Source organism: Tenrec ecaudatus, chromosome 1, assembly GCF_050624435.1.
Source record: "Tenrec ecaudatus isolate mTenEca1 chromosome 1, mTenEca1.hap1, whole genome shotgun sequence".
In the NCBI taxonomy this organism is placed as follows: Eukaryota; Metazoa; Chordata; class Mammalia; order Afrosoricida; family Tenrecidae; genus Tenrec; species Tenrec ecaudatus.
Window position 1 is genome coordinate 317,831,090 of NC_134530.1, and position 19,366 is coordinate 317,850,455.

General features: G+C 47.4%; 1 protein-coding gene across 2 annotated transcripts in view; it reads right to left on the reverse strand.

The window, feature by feature from the left end:
* The window catches only part of CDKAL1 (CDKAL1 threonylcarbamoyladenosine tRNA methylthiotransferase), a 770,441-nt gene that overhangs the window by 32,588 nt on the left and 718,487 nt on the right, over nucleotides 1-19,366 (reverse strand). For both annotated transcript variants that reach the window (XM_075533360.1, XM_075533370.1), the window contains exons 14-15: nucleotides 8,623-8,706; nucleotides 2,225-2,389 (exon numbers count right to left, since the gene is read on the reverse strand). In XM_075533360.1, coding sequence (XP_075389475.1) covers nucleotides 2,225-2,389; nucleotides 8,623-8,706 — 249 coding nt within the window. The remainder of the gene's footprint in view (nucleotides 1-2,224; nucleotides 2,390-8,622; nucleotides 8,707-19,366) is intronic.

A 19,366-nucleotide genomic window follows, 5' to 3' on the forward strand; every position in this document is an offset into this window, starting at 1 on the left:
AGCCTCACCTCACCTAGGGCTTTGGGGCCACCCTGGCACAGAGCAGGCCTAGGGGTAGAACTATGACATCGTCATCTCCTAGGCTGGATGGTATGAGGGGAGAGTGAAAGAGGCTCAGAGAAAGCTAAGTTACTACTATTATTAGCTAAAGTCCCACTGGAGTTAAACAAGGTTGTCCTCTTATGGAAAGTAACACTACAGCTAAGGAAAGGATGGAAGGATATCACTTTTGCACATTGTCATATTACTAATGAGTCTAGGGTTCCCGGGTGGTGCAGAAGGAGCCCTGGTGGTGCCATGGGTTGGTTACACGCTAGGCTGCTAACTCCGTGGTGTGCAGTTCAAATCCACCAGCTGCTCCGGGGACCAAAGAAACATGTGCGTCTCCACTCCCAACAACAGTTATAGTTTCAGAGACCCCCAAGGGCAGTTCCACCCTGCCGTACAGTCGCTGTGAGTCATGCTGAGTCCATGGCAGGGAGGGGGTTGGGGGTGTTTTTTTGGCGCGGGGGGGGGGGCAGGCATGATGGTAGTGATGTGATAGTTAATATGCTTGGCTGCTAGTCAAAAAGTTAGAGGTATGAGTCACTCCGAGAGGGTCCTTGAAGGAAAGGCCTACGAGTCTGCTTCTGAAAAGTCCTCTATTGCACGATCTACAGAGCACCCTTCTCTCTGACGCACGAGGGGCCCCTGAGCCGCTGGAGTTGGCCCGATGACTACTGGGAATACTCATTTTGTCAGCAAATCACCTCTGTGATCAGCACACACAAAGGCACTCCGTTTTAGGCAGGAGCTCTGAAAGAACCATTTGCCTACTTTTGAAAATCTCTTTACTGTGGCAATTTAAAAATCAACCCCTGTTAAACATGTGATATAGAGAAATAAAAATATAAGCCAATTCCCTTAAACCTGTCTCCAAGACCAGCCAACATATCAAGTCAAAGCCCTAGGAGTATAATTTAAACACTGGATCATACTGCACCTCACAGGCCCTGCAACCCTGCTCCCAAGGAACAATTCTACTCTGATAATGTCAGGTGAGTGCTGGACTGCTAGCCACAAGGTTGGTGGTTCAACCCCACCTGCTGCTCCATAGCAGAGAGATGAGGCTTTCTGCTCTCAAACCGATGTTGACAACCTTAGTCACCTGTATTGGTTCACTCAGAGGTGGAATTGACAGCCTAGCAGTGGGTATATGGTCACTATGAGTTTATCGTAATTTGGGGGTTATTTTTTGGTTTATTGCTATTTTGGGCTATTTTTTGGTTTGTCAAACTCATGAACGTGTCACCCAGGTTCGGGTACAAGAGTCCATCACTATAAGTAATAATGTAGATAAAACAATTGCCAAAGGAGGGCTATTCTTCCTGTGTCTTCATTGTCCCTGTAGTTCATTTTTGTGGGAAAAAATTATACATAGATTACACAATTTTGGAATTATGTGGCCAGATAAATATCAGTGACTTTTCTTTCTGTATGTTAAGTCATCGCTACATACGTCCACCCCCCTTTTTATTTCTAGTGCTCTTAACAATTGTGTTGGAGAAAGGACATCAAATGATGCTTGGAAATGTGATACACATTTTCATTTCACACTCCATCAGCTTTTACAGCTGTAGCTCCATGAAATGTAAGAGAGAGCCTGGCAAACGGCCACATTTACCAAGGTATAAAAGAGGGGTCAGGTTACTTTTCTTACAGAAAGGGGGGGATGTTTAATTTCCACTCCACATGACTGAAGCAGATATGCAGCTTACACCCTAGAGAGGCGCCATAATAGTGGCCTGTGCTGGTACGGGTTAGTGCCTGATCAACCGGAGGTGTGGGTTTTTTTTGTTTTTTTTTTACTGTATTATAAACAGTTTCTGCAAAGGAAAGAAACCTTCCGAGTGCCACCCCTTCAACTCAGGAGCCAGGGACGCAGAGCCCCTCTTCGGTGAATCAGATCATCTGTGGTGTTAAGTCCGTCATCTGCAGATAACGGCTTTTACCCTCTGCTTAGAGTCTGGAACCAGAAAGGGCTGATTCCCTTTGCAGATGGAGAGGCAAAGCTATAGGAACCAGCAAACACACAGCGTTCTAATTCAGATTTCAATCTGTCAGGCAGGATTAAAGCCTCATGCATGCATAAAGAGGGAGCCATCGCTGATACCAGGAGCACGGTCTGCCAGCTCTGCTGCTTCCCTGGCAGGCCCAAGAGCAAGACAGGGCACCCTGCACGCACCTCTGTTAAGCCCGAGACTTCTCCCTTGGCTAAGGGCTTGCTGATGGAGGGCGTGTAGACTCTGGCGTCTGAGGCTGGTTGTCCTTTCATAAAATGCTTTCCGGATTCATAAATGTCCACTTCGACCATTTTTCCCATAAACGAGGGGTTCTTTGGCACTAATACCTTTAAAAAAAATCAGAAGACGGATATTACTTAAAAAGATAAAACTAGACGTTTTATTTTAGCACAGTTTTAAGTTTACAGAGTTAATGCAAAGGTCATATTACAAATATCGTACAGAAAGTTCCTGATTATGATACACCCACCTTTCCCCACTCCTTAGAATGAACAGTGTGCATTCATTTGTCATAATTAATGAACCAATATGGATCGATCGTTATTCACTAAAGTCCATCCTTGATTCTGATCTCCTTCCTCGGTTGTTCCTTAATGTCCCTTTCGTCCCAGGGGTCTGTCTAGGACACTGCGTCACACTGAGCCGTCAATGAGGGACCTCTTGCTTGGGACATATTCAGTTTGTTTGTTTTTTTAAGCTCATACATTGTGCTTCCTAAGTGTCGATCCAAAATATCCATTTTTTAATGGCTGGATGGAGGGGATGTTTTAGGCTCTGGACAGTCTCTAGGGAGGCCTGGGCCTGGCGGTGCAGTGGTTACGGATTGGGCTGCTGACCACAAGGTCAGCTTTTGGAAAGCACCAGCCCCTGGGCGGGAGGCAGAGGAGGCTCTTCGTCCGGCAGGAGTTGCAGTGCTAGAAGCCCTCAGGGACTGTTCCATTCTGTCATGGAGGCTGGACCCGACTTGTGGTAGTGAGTTTGGGTTGAGTTTGGGACTGCAGCTCCCCCAGACTGGCTACAGAAATCGTTCTGGTTTGCTGACGTAAGCTGGGGGATAACAAGACAAGGGGTTGCCCCATAGCGGGATAGGAGGGTAGATGAGATGCTATGGATGGAAAGTACCATGGATCTTGAGTGGTAGGGATGTCACATTGTTCGGTCACCTTTACAGTATGCATTTGGGGAAAAAAATGGAAAGAAGCTTTTGAGTCCACTCTGATTCATGGCAACTCCATGTATATCAGAAGAAAACTGCCACGGGCCTCCTCCCCTCCCCCGCTTCCCGGAAGTCAATCCCCAGGTGCTTCTCAGGAGATTCAGACTTCCAGCTTCCAGTTACACCCTGTGGGGCCTGGCTGCTCAGTAGCTCATGGTGGGGGCTCTGGGAAGGGCAGGGACCGCCTGCCAATGCTGGCTATGAAGAAGGGCAAGAGATAACTTGAGGTGCAGCAGGCAGTTCTGGGGGCTCCTACAGCTAGCTTCGAGAGGACCTAGGGCCTGAGGAGGAAGAGGGGGTCTTCCTGGGAGGAGGCTTTTACGTAGCAGGATGCCTGTTGTCCTTCGGGCATGTGGATGGCAGACTGGGGAAATCCCCCAGCCAGCCGCCAGCCACTGTGGGCAGGCCTTTGATAGCCTGCTCTTGGCTGCCCCATGCAATGCTGGAGAGAACTGAGACAGCATCGATGAAAGCCTCAGCCTGTAAATACCTTCCCAACTAGCTGTCAGCGTTCACGGTTTGAACTTCAAATACAGGCCTGCAGACTTGTGTGTGGACATAGGTGTGGGTGTGCACGCACACGCATGCACAAGCATATATTGGGGATGCCAGCGTGAGGGAGCCAGGACCCTCGTGGCGGAGTGGGGATGTTGGGCTGTGATCCACAGGTCTGCAGTTCAAAACCACCAACCAACCACTCTGAGGGAGAAAAACGGGGCTTTCTATTCCCGTGACCAGTCTCGGAAATGTACGGGGCCTGTCCCACCCAGTCTTACAGGGCTGCAAGGAGTTGCCATCAACCCGATGGCAGTGAGGTTTTTAATTTTAAAAATAAATTTTTGTTTGAGGATACAGGAACACATTTAAAGGCAACCTATAAAATGTTGTAAATATTGGCGTTTGGAGATAAATGTCTCCTCTAATGAGGAGCTGCCATCCATTGCTCTGGCTGTTCTGAAATGCATGCGTTGTTCCTTCCAGGAACTTACCTCCGAAGAGAACTGGGTCAGAGGACACTGACCCACGGTCTGTCCACCAGAGATGATGGGCAAAAGCCCTTGTTTACCCTGAGCAAATGGGTCCCCCTCCTGCGGGACTCAGAGGTAGTTTATAAGCGTCTCCTTCACACTTCTACTGTAGTACTGTAGCTCCTTGTCAATCTTTCCATGCCAGGATCCACAATAAACAGACCGGTTCTAAAGCCGTGGTGCGTCGGCATTTAGCTGATAACAATCTCACCCCTGGGACTCATCTACTTGGAGAAGTAGGCCCACGAACTCCGTGACACTCTTGGTTGTAGAGACTTGTAGCAAAAACAACAACAAGACACGCCAGGGGAGAGCTGGAAGTGCCACCGCCAATTTCTCTAGAAGGCCAAACTGGATCTTGGCCTTTCGGAGTCCGATGCCTATGACGCTGAGCATACCGCTTCATGAGAGGGTGGCAGGAAGAGGGTCGCCTGACTGGGGAGTTTCCTGGGCCAAGCAAATCACCTAAACGGGCTTACAGAGCCAGGCTCTGACAGCGCTTTGGCATTCGGTTTTAGGAAAGAACATTTACAATGAAAACTCGCTCAGGGCAACGATTCCTGGGAGATGTGGCCCTGTTCTGGGGGAAGATTGCTCCTTCACCCGTTGATCTGCAGCTTTGATCTGAGTGAAGGACTCCATGTTTTCCCCCCTCCGGTTTTAATAACTGGAGAAAGCCCGGCTGCTTCGAACGAGAGGAAACAGCGAATGAGGCTTGCCGTTGCCTTTAAACTGAAGGCAAAGAAAGTCCCCTGCTGAGGGGAAAGCCCACACAGCAGAGAGGAGTCGGAAGTGGTAACCAACATGCCATCAAGCTCCTCCCCAGGGCTGAGCGGAGGGTTGGCCTGGAGAGGGCACATGGCTCTCTGGAGCGCATCGAGGAAATGGAAACTGGAGAGGAAACTCAGCTTCCATGTGTCAGGAGGGGAACCCCACCCAAGGGCAGTCTCCACTGGGGACCCAACAGGACATGCTCAGCCCAGCTTCCGTGTTTCCCGAGGGTATGCTTCTCCTGGGTGGAACACAGAAGTTGATGGCCTCATCGGCTACCCTTTCCCTGATGTCTAACACACACATGCCTTCTCAACGTGCCCACGCTGTTCGTAGGAATCTTCTAACGCTCTAATTCCAATCATGACTCGTTCGCTAGGAATTCACATCTCCTCCAAGGAAAGTGTCTTCAAGACATAAAGAGTCAGTCCATTTGCTTGGAGGGAAGCAGGCAAATCTCTATCATCCCCAGGGGAGTGTGCGCCACCCATCTCTTCCCTGGGCCGTGATGGGGTTGTGCGGTTTCTCTGGCCATGTTTGGGTGTATTTCCCAATGTGGGCAGAGGTGACCAATATGCACCCAAGCACCCGCCCAAGGCTGAGCAGAGGGTTGGCGCTCACCAGGCTGAAGTGCAGCGCTGGCAGGGCAGGGGGAGGGGACTAATGGGTGGGGAACCCCCAACACTGGTTTCCCAAACTGTCAAGGTAAACGGATGTGTTCTTCACATTGCTCTCCACCGAGAGTGGAGTTCAAGGGACGCGGTCACTCCTTTTTGTTCCTGACATTTTGGTCAAGGTAGATTTTTTTATTTTAAATAGAAGTTATCAAACTTAAAAAAAAAACAGCCAACAATAATACGGCCGTTAATCTTTCTGAGGGAAAGGAGAACAAGGAGAAAGAAGGCTATATCCTCTTTCAATGCCGGATTGTTAGAACAAAGTGTTCTTGTGTTAAGGAACTATTTGAGTAGATGCCAAATGCCCATCTGCACCCTTAATTCTTAACATATAGATATGAGTACATAGTTCTATTCCTCTCATTATATATACACATGTATATGTGTATATATATATATTTACATATGCGCATGCCTGCATTTAGGACTTTATAAAGGTCCTTTGCCTCCAGGTTCTTTGCTTTATTTCCTTTTACTTCCCACCATCATGTTCGGCCTTCATTTGGGTTAGTAATTCCTTGATGCTACATTGCCCTTGATTGAGCCCCACTGGGCATTCTACCAGCTTCCTTCCATTGATTTTAGTTCACTTGTTCTTCCCTTGTCCCTGGGTTTGTCCCCCCACCCCCCATTCCTTTCTCCCACCTCCCCTTCTCCTGTATCCCCTGGAACCATTGGTCCCATTCTTTTCATCTCTGAATTATTTATCCCGCCTATCTTATCTAGATAGACATGCAGATACATTAATAAGTGCAAAAACCAGGCCAAGCCAAGTAAAACAAGAAAGGAAGTCAAAACCAACAAAACAATAACAACAACAGTAGAAAGCAGGAACAAAATAACAACAACAAAAAGGAAGCCACAGACAAAAATGGAAAAGCCTATAAATAGTTCAAGGTCTGTTTGTTGGCCTTTATGAGTGTTTTCCAGTCGAGTCTGATGGGTGCCACACTCTGTCTCCCAAGTCTATTTTTGGTATTCCTGGGGGGGGCGGGTTCATCACTCTGCTCCCCCTGCTGCTCCGCTGCATGCCCGCAGAGCCTCGCCCCTGCATGATGGGTCCAGATCGTGCATTCCTCCCACACTTTGTCTCCAGGGCTGTCCCCCGCAGCATCATGGTTCAGTGGGGGATGCTGTGTCCCATGGTGGGGCCAGCCCTACGGTCCTCCCTGTGCATTGTCCTGAGCAGGGTTTCTTACCCCAACTTGACGACAGGCTCTAGAAATTTGGGAAGGACTGATTGTATGTTTCCCAGCCCCTGAATCCCAAACCAGTCCTGTCAAAGATTGTGCCTGTTAGGTGTTGCCACTCCTAGAACCTCACGTACAACAACCCGAAACTAGACACCACCTAGTCCTGCACCATCTTGATTTCCTGGCAGTGCAGTGGGATTTATGCAGTGCAGCAGGAGTCCACCCCATTGAGGACCCTCTGCTTTACCGATCATGATGTCCTTCTCCAGGGCGTGCCCCTTCTGATAACACATCCAAAGAAGTCTCACCATCGTAGAAGGTGCATTTGGCTGGACTTCTTCCTTAACAGACTTGTTTATTCCAATGGCCTGTGGTATGGTCACTAATGGATGCCAACGTCATAATTCAAATGTATGGATTCTTCTTTTGTCTTTCGTATTCATTGTTTTTCACATGCATATGGGTGTGATTGAAAATACCACGGAACATTAGACTTCAAAGTGACACTTTCACTTTTTAATACTTCAAGGTGTTTTACAGCAGATTTTCCCAAAGGCAATTTTTCTTGACTTTTGCTCCCAGAAGTGTTGATTGTGGATCCAAGTCAAAAGAATTCTTTAAAACTCTCCTTATTATGACTTCCCTGACTGGTTCCCTTGTGAGAACTTTAGTTTCCTTCATGTTGTGGTATCATCCAAAATGAGGGTTGTAATTTGTGATCTTCACCAGCAAGTGTTCCACATGCTCTTTGCTTTCCGCAAGGTTGTGTCATCTGTATAGGACAGGCTGGCAATGAGCCATCCTCCAAGCCTGACGTCATGTTCTTTTTCCTGCAGTCCGGTTTCTGGGGTCATTGGCTTAGCATCCAGATTGAGCAAGTACGAGCCAGGATGCAAGCTCGATACACCTTTCCTGATTCTGAACCACGCACTATCCCCTCAGTCTGCTCGTCCTGTGTGTAGGTTCCCTGTGGGCACAGTGAAGTGTTCTGGGATTCCTATTCTTCTCAATGGCATCTACAATCTGTTATGATCCACAGTCAAGTGGGCTTTGTAGAGTCAGTAAAAAAATAAATTAAAAAGAGGTAAACCTCTTTGTGACAGTCTACGGTTTTAGCTAAGACCCAGTCATTGTCTTCGGCTGAAACTGGCTTGCGTTTCGGGCATTTCCCTGTTGCTATACCGATGCGAGGGCTTTTTCCATATAAGATTCAAACTCAAGCTCACTGTCGTTGCCACTGATTCAAAGCTGACACACAGTGACCCTATGGGGCCGAGTAGAACCTCTCCCCTGGCTGTAGAAGGCCATAAATCTTTATGAGAACAGAAAGTCTCATCTTACACCTTTGGAGCAGCTGGTGAGTTCAGACTACTGGCCTTGCAATTAGCAGCCCGAACTGTAGCCTATTTTGCTACCAGGCTCCTATCAAAAATTAGAATGACAGAAAACACACTAACTCTACTGATTCCACAGTGGAAGGTGCGTGGTAGAATAATCCACCACGACTTTAAAACCTCATACCAGCCTGACTGGCTTGATGCTATAAAACAGCCCTGATCCTGCAAGATTCTAGATCCTTCTTCGTTTTAGATCCCTTAAGTTGAAATCTAATCACTTCTAGGTCCCGTCCCCATAATTTTAGAGAAAACTGCAGAATACTGAAGTGTCTCTTACCTGCTCATAAAACCGATTGTGGGCAACATAAAACTTGGAATCAAAAGATTCTTCTGTTACTAACACTTGTTGTCTTTCACCAATCTATGGAGAGAGGGGGGAAAAAAAGATCAGGGAAAACATCAAAGAACCTGAAATAAATGCCAGTCCAAAGAGAGTTCTGGAGCAATAGTATCCTCTTCAATTAAAGTATATTCTCGTGCTGGACCTGTGGGTAAGGACCACAGACCTGGGGGACACCAAGAAAAGGTGGCGCATCACACACAGCTCACAGAGACAACCACAATCGGCATCTTGTTTGGGGAGTAGCAACAGTGTGAATGTTCTTGAGCCGGCATCTCGGTCACAACTACGGATCACGCTCCACTGTCGGGGAGAAGAACGATGACAATGGGAAGGCACAAGGAATCAACCAGTCCAGTGGACTGAAAGACCACACACACACCAATCTCCACACCCTGACACCAGAAGAACCAGATTGTGCCTGGCTGCTTCAGCCAAACACCCTGCAAGGGATCACCCTAGAAGGTCCTGGATAGAGTGGGAGAAAAACAACGTGGAACAGAACTCAAAATCACAAAAGAGAGTAGGTTTAGGGTCCAGACAGAGACTTGGGGGTGGAGTCACCCCAAGTCCATGGTGCTTGGTCTCCCTTCAGGTCTACAGCTGAACTCTCCGGTGTTGGAATAATCAATCATCAACCATGAACGAGCAAAAGGGCAGCGTTTACCCAAGGGCAGAGTTCAGAGAGTTCGGAGAGGAGGAGGGCTGGGAAGAGGAAATGGAATCACTGATGGTTACACGCTAAAGTGACTGCAATGGATGAGTTGAAATGAACTGCGTGGGTATCCATGAGTTTACACCTGAGGCTCTGCTCCGTAAATCTTCACCTACTTCACAAGGAAAAGCTGAAAACAATAAGTAGACTTCAGATTTCTAATTATTTAACAAGTGAAGGCACGAATCAGGGAATTAAATTGTCTGAAAGACAATAATTAGGTGACAATGTAAAATTAGCTTACTATGAAGTCTTATTTTCTTATATCAGTATGAAACAGAATTTGATCTTATTTCCTCCTTCAACATAAGATAATTAAAGCTTAAGACATACCAAAAAAATCTTGTAAATATCACTTTGTTGCTTAAAACAACCTTGAAAAACAAGCCAGAACAAGCTGCTTCTAATCCAAATTCATGAAAATATTTTGGCAATATGAAAGAGCAGTAATAGACATTAAACTGAGTTGTGAGGGATGGGCCCCCGAAGCAATGTCTCCAAGGGCAGTCATCAAACTTTCCTTGCACCTAAACATTTCACATGTTGCCTACGATTCTGAAATTACTAATCCACATAGCTATTCACTATATACATATACACACACATATACACATACACATATATACATACACACACACACACTTTTTTTTCTGTCATAGGCAACTATGTCTTCCTTGCTGAAACCATGACCCCATGTTCATTTACTTTTTTTGCAAGAGAAAGACAGTAAAATTAAGGGCAGTGGTTCTCAGCCTTCCTAATGCCAAGGACCCTTTCATACAGGCGACCCCCAAACCATAAACTTATTTTCATTTCGACCCCATAACTGTAATTTTGCTACTGTTATGAATTGGGTGACCCCGTGAAAGGGCCGTTTGACCCCCAAAGAGGCTGTGACCCTATAGGATCAATCAATAGTTAAGATCTAATCATGCATTTATGCATTTCTAATAACAAAGAAGTGGAATCAGCTCACATGGTGGCTACTCCAGAAAGTTCTATCGCAGAGAGTTCTGCTGGATCTAAGTCGATTCTGGGAGATGGGCAGTTAAAATAGCAATTACTTCACACACACAAAAAACCAACCCCAAGGCTATCAAAGTGTCTGATATAAGCAAACCAGTTGTAGTGAATAGTGGGGTCCAAAATTATTTCTGGCTTTGCTGTTTGATAAATTCAACACCCTCGCCGCTAGTAAAGAGTTTTCTTTTATTTTCTAAGCAAAATTCCTGTTCTTATCCGTTTAGGAAGAATAAATACAGCTGCAATAAACAGACCACCTAACAATGTTTTTTTTTTTGAAAAAGAAAAGAAAGAAGAAATTTAGCAAGAACTCCGTTCTCAATCATCCAATGCCAACATCTAAATCAGACCATCTGAGCTGACTACCTCTCCTTCAGGATGAACCAAAGGTCGCAAGCTCAAGGAGATGATACTTTTTTATCAAAGTATTATTTCTCTCGTCGAAACCCATGAAGGTGGCTAGAATGGTAATCTCTTCCGAAACCAAGTAGAAAAAGGGAAGTTTCACAAACGGCTACTTGGCGCAATAATGTTATTTCAAACTAAGAAGAGAAAACCCCGGTGAGCCGTGGGTTCCACGGGGTATGTGCTCTGGAAGGAAATGTGGCATGTTTGCACACATTTCACTGTGTGAGGTGCTTAGAACATAGGATAAGTGTCTGTCGATGGTTCTTAAGGAAATCGGCAATTATACTTCATGGAACATTAAGTTTTCAGGAAATTAATCTGATGACAATATGCGATTGGAGAGCCACTGGAAACTGGGGCGGCTTCTTTCCCCTGTGGGAATGACTGTGGGCTGTCCTCCTTCTCGTTTGTACAGCAGACGGCCGCGCGTTTGGTTAGTCACCCGGCAACTTGCTGCAGGTGAGCACGGAACTAGGGTTTGCCAAAGGGTCTGGAGAGAGCTGCTGGCTGCAGTCATCTACCGTCACTCGATCTATGCTCTGGCCATGGACGGACCTTGTCTCCTTGGGGAGCTCCTGAGGTCCCCAAGAGGACACTGAGTAGAGCATAAGGTGGCTCGGGTTTGCGCTCCGTCCGCACAGGCACACGCACAAAACACACACTAAATGTTCTCCTCGATGTTGTTTTTTTTTAATCCATGAAGTCAGGCTGAAATTAATTTCAGATCCGAGTTTTCAGAGAATCACCTATTTCACACAATAACCGCACAAGCAGCAGTGAGGTGGATGAGGAGGAGGGTCCCGGGGGAACTCTGGTTAGAAGCAACATCGCGCTGGTGATAGGTCTGTTGTGTGTCACACGGTGGGCTGCAAATCACACAGTCAGGAATTCAAAACCCTCAGCCGACCCTCTGGAGAGAGATGATACCTTTTACTCTTGCCAAGATTTACACTGTCAGAAGCCCACGGAACCCCTTCTGCTCTGTCCGGTTGGGTCACTATGAATCAGAATCGCTTCAGGAGCAGCGAGTGGAGTGATGGACTAAATTCGCACGTCAGCTTCAAATCAACTTAAAGGGGTGGGGGTTGGGGGGGCTCTCCTCATCCTATACTTACTTGCCAACTGTCTTATCCTCTACCTGGTGAGATAACCCACGGTGGTGAAAGACCGTCCTTTAACAAGATTTAGGGTAAACACTCTGATTCGCCAGATCCCACGACACCTTCTACGAGTCCTGTTGTGTAATGCGCTGTGCCCTGATCTGCTAACCACAGGGCGGTGGCTCGAAGCCACCGGTCCCTCCACAGGAGAAAGATGAGCTTTCCAGTCCCGTAAAGACCGACAGTATCCAAACCCACAGGGGCCGTTCTACAACTCGGTTCTATAGGGTTGGAATGGGCTCGATGGCAATGAGTTACCATGTAGGAAGAAAGCCACTGGGGGCAGTGGTGGAATTCCTGCCTTCCAGGCAGGAGACCTGGCTCCATTCCTAGCTTCAGCACCACATGCGCTGGCAAACTCACTGCCAGGGAGTCACTGCTGACTCACAGAGACCCCCTGTGGGTTTCTAGGGCTGTAACTGTTTACAGGAGTAGAAAGCCCAGTCTTTCTCCAGAGCAGCTGCGGGTGGTTTCAAACATTCAACCATGGGGATCACAGCTCAACGTGAAACCACCACACCACCAAAGTTACTCTACCTCCTGCACAACCACCACTATCCGCCTAAACAGGTTTCAGTGGCACGTCTAGATTAACATGGTCTAGGAAGAAAGGCCTGGTGATGTCCTAATGAGAATGTTCTCCCAAGGAGAATGAGCCAATGGAAACCTCGTGGATCATAGTGGTCTGATATAGCACTGGCCCCGAGGGCAACCCAAGAGCACACCACATTTCCTTCCATTGTGCATGGGCTTGCCACACACTGAGAGCTGGCTGCTCACTGGAGAGACGGTTCTGACTCACAGGGACCCCACAGAGGGGTCCTGTGCCTGCACATCCGGATGGGGCGGATAGCCTCACCCTTCTCCTGCCGAGGAACTGGTAGTTTGAACTGCTGACCTCGCGGTTAGCAGCATAGCACTTAAGCCACAGTGCTACGCTGGCTCCTTGCGAGCTGACTAGAAGCCAATTAATGGCAGAGAGCCACTTTTCTGAGAAAGCGCAGTGTCGGCCTCAGAGGACATGGCAGGGCAGCTGGAGAAACAGGACAAAGTTAAAGATACCCCCCCGGAACCATTATCCGGATGGCAGAGAAAGCCATCAGGAAGGGGTGGAAAGAGATCAGGGTGGAAAGCAGCCTCTGCCTCATCCATCTTTGATGTGGTGGGGATCATGGGACACTGTTTCCTATAGGTTAGTAAGCACGCCCAAGCAAGCCTGCGCTCCTCTTGCTTCTAGGGTAATCCGTCCCTGGTCTCGCCTGACATTGTGCCACGGGTACCCTCGTCGGACACTCTGGCACTGTCTGCTGAGGAGGAGACGTGTATCGGTGCCACTGTACCGGCCGCAGAACCTTGACCAGGGCCACCATTAGGAATTCCCAGTCAGCGTCAGCTTGTGTGAGGAGTAACAAAATGAGGAATTTAAAAAGGCAAACACAATTTGGAAAACATTCAAGACCCTGAGCACACTCTCATTCACTCTGCATGCTGAGCAAAGGATCTGCGAAGCCACCCTTCACGATGAAGAGCGTGGCGGCAGAATGGGAGGAAGAGGCACTGAGAGCCTGCCCTGTGAAGAGGGCACACCTGCTTCACGAAAACCAAAACGACTTAGCAACCCTGATGAAGGTCGAGGACTAGACTTCAGTGGGGTGGTTATACTTCCACCTAACGGAAACGAACGTCCTCACAGCGACCAATAAGCAGCATACTGGCGCATGGAGGATTTCATTTTACCTGGATCTGCACTCACACCCGTGAAAGCAGCAGTCAAGCAGTGTGGCGGAGTACTGCGCTGGACAGATGCGCTGCGAAAGGACCCTGGATGGAGTTAAAGAAGCAAAGACCCCACGCGGGACGGAGGCTTGTCTGATCTACACCAGGGTCTTGTCCAGTTGCCTCATCTTCTTGCAAGAGTTGCACAGGTCAAAGAATCCATGCCTTCAAACGACGAGGATGGCAAAGAACAGTACATATACCACGGACTTTCCGGAGAACGGACAGCTCTGTCTTCAAAAAGTACAGCCAGAATGTTCCTTAGGGGTGAAGATGGTGAGGCTTCGTCTCGCGTCATTTAGACACCAGTCCGTGGAAAAGAATATCGTGCTTGGTAAAGTACAGGGCCAGTGAGAAAGAGAAAGGCCCTCCATGAGATGTTACTGTGGCTGCACCAATGGGCTCAGACATTTAAAAATCAATCAATCAATCAATCAGTCGTGAGGGTGACTTAGCACGGGGCAGGCTTTCATGCTGTGGTCCGCCGTGCTGATATGAGTCGGACCAGTTCAACAGCACCTAACAACAACATCTCAAGCCTGTGGACAAACCTGGCAAACAAGAGCTCTTTTTTCATATTACACAGCAACCCATGTGGTTTGATTTACCGTGATGACACGAGCCTACGTGCAAACCACACAAAACAAAACCCAAACCCAAAAGAAACAAAACCTGTTTTCTTCGATTTGGGTATGCAAGGGAGAAACCCCTTCGCCATATGAAAGCACGTTCAGAAAGGGAGGGAGGAACGGTGTCAACGCTGTGATCTTCCGGATACTTTCAGAAGTGTACCTTGATTCTAACTTTCTGAAGCAAGCTATGCGTCTTCCTTTCAAAGGCTGTCCCTCTGCTGACTCTAGCTCTGTGACCTTTTGAAAGGGCATGACTGTCCTGGGAGCTGCCGGGACATACAGGGCACCAAGTGAACACTGAATTCAAACTAGTCCCATATAAGCATCCTTCCTCCGCTTTCGCGATGAGTGACTTCAGGGAGGGAAGAGGCTGAGAAAATCCACAGCAGGCCCCGTACTACGGTGGCCTCAGAGAGCTTCTGAGAAACACTGGCCTCAGCGGTGAAGGTTGTCGTTGAGTGGCACAAGCGGTGAAGCACTCAGCAACTGGCTCAACGGCTGCCAGACTGATCCCGCACAGTGGAACCTCGTGAGATCTGGAGATCTGCTCCCCGACTGCCACGGCCTTGACAATTCCATGGATCTACTCCGACACACACGGGGTGGCCCTGAGTCAGAACCAACTGGACAGCAGCTAACAACAATGAGCGAATGGGTGTGGGGCCCTTTCCTGAGCCTTTATCGTCCTCTTCCTGTACAGGGAGAACCTAAAAGCTGGCTCTCCCTAGGTAGACACAGAAGGTAGGAACTTGAAGAGGGCTCAGCCAACCCTCTGATTCCCCAGGAAAGACACAAAGGCCCAGTCAGATGGAGGAAGGTGCTCCTTGGCTGTGCCGGACGGTGAAAAGGCAATCTTTGAACTAGTCTCACTCCATGAGCCTCTCGTTCAAGTGCCAACTGTCGACAAAGAAAAACATCGTGGATCGAATTCTGCAGTCTGCCCTTTTTTCAATCCTGGGGTGGCTTTTTCAGCAGGTTCCATCGTGAGCTCATTGTGTTGTATCCTGTCCTCAGTGTCTGCAGTTGTGAGAAGCATCAGTTCCAGCCATATGGACAGAGAACATGCCATAAGACACTTGCATAAAAAATGCTTTGGTTTCTAGCAGAATTGGGTCGCTGAGTGAGTGCTCATTCAAGCTCGCTCGACTTCCCTGTGTGTGGCAACATAAGGAAGATTCCACATGGCTGTATCACATGTCAAGAGAGCAATGAAAAGGAATTGTTTGAAGACAAGCAGCTATTACCCAGCTTAAACAAAAACATCCAGTGTTTGGGCTAATCCCCTGTAGCTCAACAAGAAAGGTTACTTGTAGACATCCCTTGGACTAGAAGAGACAAAGGGCTTCTCTTAAATTTAAATGACTTTACATATAAACTTCACATATCGTTTATTTTTCTCTGTACTAAATCTCCCCACTCGCCCCCTTACACTTTGTCTTACTCAAACAGAAAATCTAAGATGTAGCTTTGGGAAATAATTTCTGTTCTGAAGGGTTGGCTGTGAGTGATTCCAGTGGTTATATATAGCTGGTTCAACATACAAACCAAACCCACAAATAAAAACCTATAAAGAATAGATATACATTGAAGGACCTGTGTGAGATTATCATTTCTTTCTTGAAAACAGTTACAAGATGGTGGAGAAATTATTTTTCTTCCCTTGACATGTTTTGAACAATTCCTTTTCCTGACTTCCCTGACACTTGCTTTAGGGAGAGAATGAGAAAATGGAGATTAAGACACTCCCATCAAAGGCCCTCATAATTATTGACATCACATCCCTAATAAACTTGGATTTAATCGGTTTATCCTAGAAAATACTTTGACATGCAACTTCTGCCGCTGTTTTTATTTTTATTGTAGGCAATAAAATATAATTTTTCTACCTGACTAGTTTCTGAACGCACGGCTTTGGGAAATGTCAAATGCCTTTCTTCAGCTCCATTCAAATTAGTTTCTCTCTCTCTTTCTTTTTTTCCCCTCTCTCCTAAGCTGCCTGGAACATGTTAAACACAAGTCTGTGACCTTAAACTCTGCAATAATATTTCCAGTGTCTGTGCTAAAGCCTGCCCTCACACACACCTTTAGACTAATTACTGCCGGGTAATGTTGCCAGTGAACCACTGTAATTACACTTGGGGAAAAGTATGGTCTTGCTCTTCCCTAGCTAATGAAAATGATAACCTTCCCATTTTGAGTCATCATTCACAACAGGCAGAGCGCGCGATGCTGGGTCTCCAGGGTGTGCACTAATTTTCCTGACTGTTTATGCACACTTCTGGTGTCCTGGCCCTGCAGAAGCTGGAAATAAGAAGGAGGCACGGGGAGACTCAAACCAGTCAATGGTAACAATAGCAATAACATTAAAATTTAATCTCATCTTTGCTCCACAGTGTTGCTGTGCAGTGTAACAGGGCCTTGACACAGGGACGTGTGTCAGAAAGATTGAGAGCTCCGGAAACAAGTAATGAGCCCACCAGTCCATCATATTAAAAATGTCAGCCAGCAGCGCGGGGCCTGCTGACAGAGACTCGAGAGAAGATGTGGTACCGCTTTTACTCAGAGGGTTTGGATTTGCACCCGATTCTTCAATAATGAAGACCCAAAACACATTCCATTAGATTTCTCAGAACAAACGCAAAATACAGGATCTGTTGAGTGGTCTTCAGCTATACTTCATAATAGGGAGCTCTGGTGGTATAGTGGCTATGCCTCCGGCGGCTGACCATAAGGTCAGCAGGTCCAAACCACCAGGCTCTCCTCGGGAGAAAGATGAGGCTTTCAGAATGGAAACCCACAGGAGAAATTCTACCCTGCCCTGTAGGGTCATTATGAATTGGCAGAGACTCAATGGCAGTGAGTTTTGCCTTTTTAAAAACATATCCTTTTTAACAGGAACCCCGGTGGCATAGTGGGTTATAGTGTTGATCTGCTAACCTCAAGATCAGCAGTTTGAAACCACCAACTGCGCTGTGGGGAAAAGATGAGCTTTCTACTCCAGTAGACCTACCAACCCACAAGCGCAGCGTGGCCCTGTTCTCTCAGGTTACTGTGACTCAGAAATGTCTTGACGGCAGTCGTGTGGGGTTGGGTTTGTCTGTTTACTTATTTGTTTAGCTACAGAAAGGATGTCGCATGTCACAAAGGCATGCTAGGGAAACCCTAGACGACGTGATGTGAAATGTGAACAGCATGACAGCCTTGGGGGCTTTCTCACAGATTTGATGGGGGCTGGAACGCGTTCATTATCCAGGAACAGCCTGTACTGCGATCCACAGGGCCTTCCTTGGCTGGTTTCTGAAGGAGATCGCCAGGACTTTCTTCCTGTTTATTTCTTCTTAGGCTGCAAGCTCCACTACACCTGCCCAGCAGCACAGCAACATAGAAGCTTCCATGGCCAGCTGGGTGGTAGTTAGCATGAGGTACCCTGGGCATTAATGACGCCCAGGACTTCTTCCACAGAGTCCCCATTGTCCGCAGAGGGCTATCTCACTGGCCCTCGTATTCTTTCCTCATATTTTAGAAAGAACCTCAACACTAAGAAAATTGGCAAAACAAGTGGCTTTTCAAAGGCACTTCCTCCACAAGCAGCGATGCCAGATTATTAGGACCAGACCTAAGGCGATTCTGTTCAATGGAATCAGATTAGGGCAGTTGCTCCCAATACGGCCCCTTGCGGCTCCGCCCTCTCCCCCACCCCTTTTGTGGCTAGCTGGTTTTCCCCTAACCGAGTGTCCACACCAGTTAGAGAGAGGCAGCATGTTACCGCCAGGGGCAACAATCCATCCTTAATAACAAAACTAGTTTCATCTCCTGGCAGAAGGCCAATAGCAACAGTACTTTATTGATCTGGTTAAAATGATTCCCTACAACATATAGTTACATGATAAATGCTGACCCGGTTCTTTGCCAGAATCAGAGATCTATACCCAAGTGCTGAGTGCGCCTCAAATTAGAAACTGAGTGTGTGGGAGAGTTCGTGTTTCTGTAATCTCGTAATCCACAGTATTTACTTGCTAACTCCCCTCACACCTTTACTCAAAACCCACATTCCCAAAGCAATGAGCAGTAACTGCCCAGAACCAGGCACCTCAGCCTCCTACAATGCCAAACGTTCGATCCAAACAGCGCAAAGCAGAGAACAGCTCAAAGAAAGGCTCGGGCATTTGGAGGGAAAGTGCTATGTGTGTGGCATACAGGACACTTTCTAATTTCTTCGTGGTGTAAGAAGATTCCGACTACCAAATTCCATCTGGGAGGATGGAGAAATTCTAGCTTACCTGGCCTCTGAATGTGTGTGGTTGGCTTTACATCATAGGTTTACAGGTGTGGTGGGTGGATGCAGAGGGAATAGAGCCTCAGGTTCCCAGGATCACTGGGATCACCTAGGAATCTGAAGAGACTGCAGATCCCTGGGCTCCTCCCCCTAGCAGTTCTGATTCATTAGGTGGGAGATGGAGCCCAGGGGCAGCAGTCTCACATAATCCCCGGGGGTGGGGGTGGGGTTCCAATGATCGGGCAAATTGGGGAACCTAGGGTGTAGTGAAAACTCTTGTTACAGGTGAAGAAACAATGTCCTCCAAGTGAGCACGTTCCTCGATCAAGATCATTTCGTTTGACCCATAATATTAAAATGGCTTTTCTTCTGGCCAGTCTTTTTTTTTTTCCAGGCAAGTGCAAAGTGACTGAATTCACCTCCATGGAGGCTTGGCTGAGGGGACTGTGATGAATGAATTGGAACAAACTGTGTATGAACTACTGAATGTAAAACTCATGGTATGTTTGGTAAACCTTCATCCATTCATAATAAAACCTACTTTTAAAAACCCATGGGAAAACAGAATGAGGAGAAAATGGCACTTTCTGAGCCCCCACCCCGACCCCCGTGTGCCTGCATCGTCCAGAACACATGAAACGTGGCCTACCAGGACCGAGCAGTCCAGTAAAACAGACCCACGTTTGGGGAA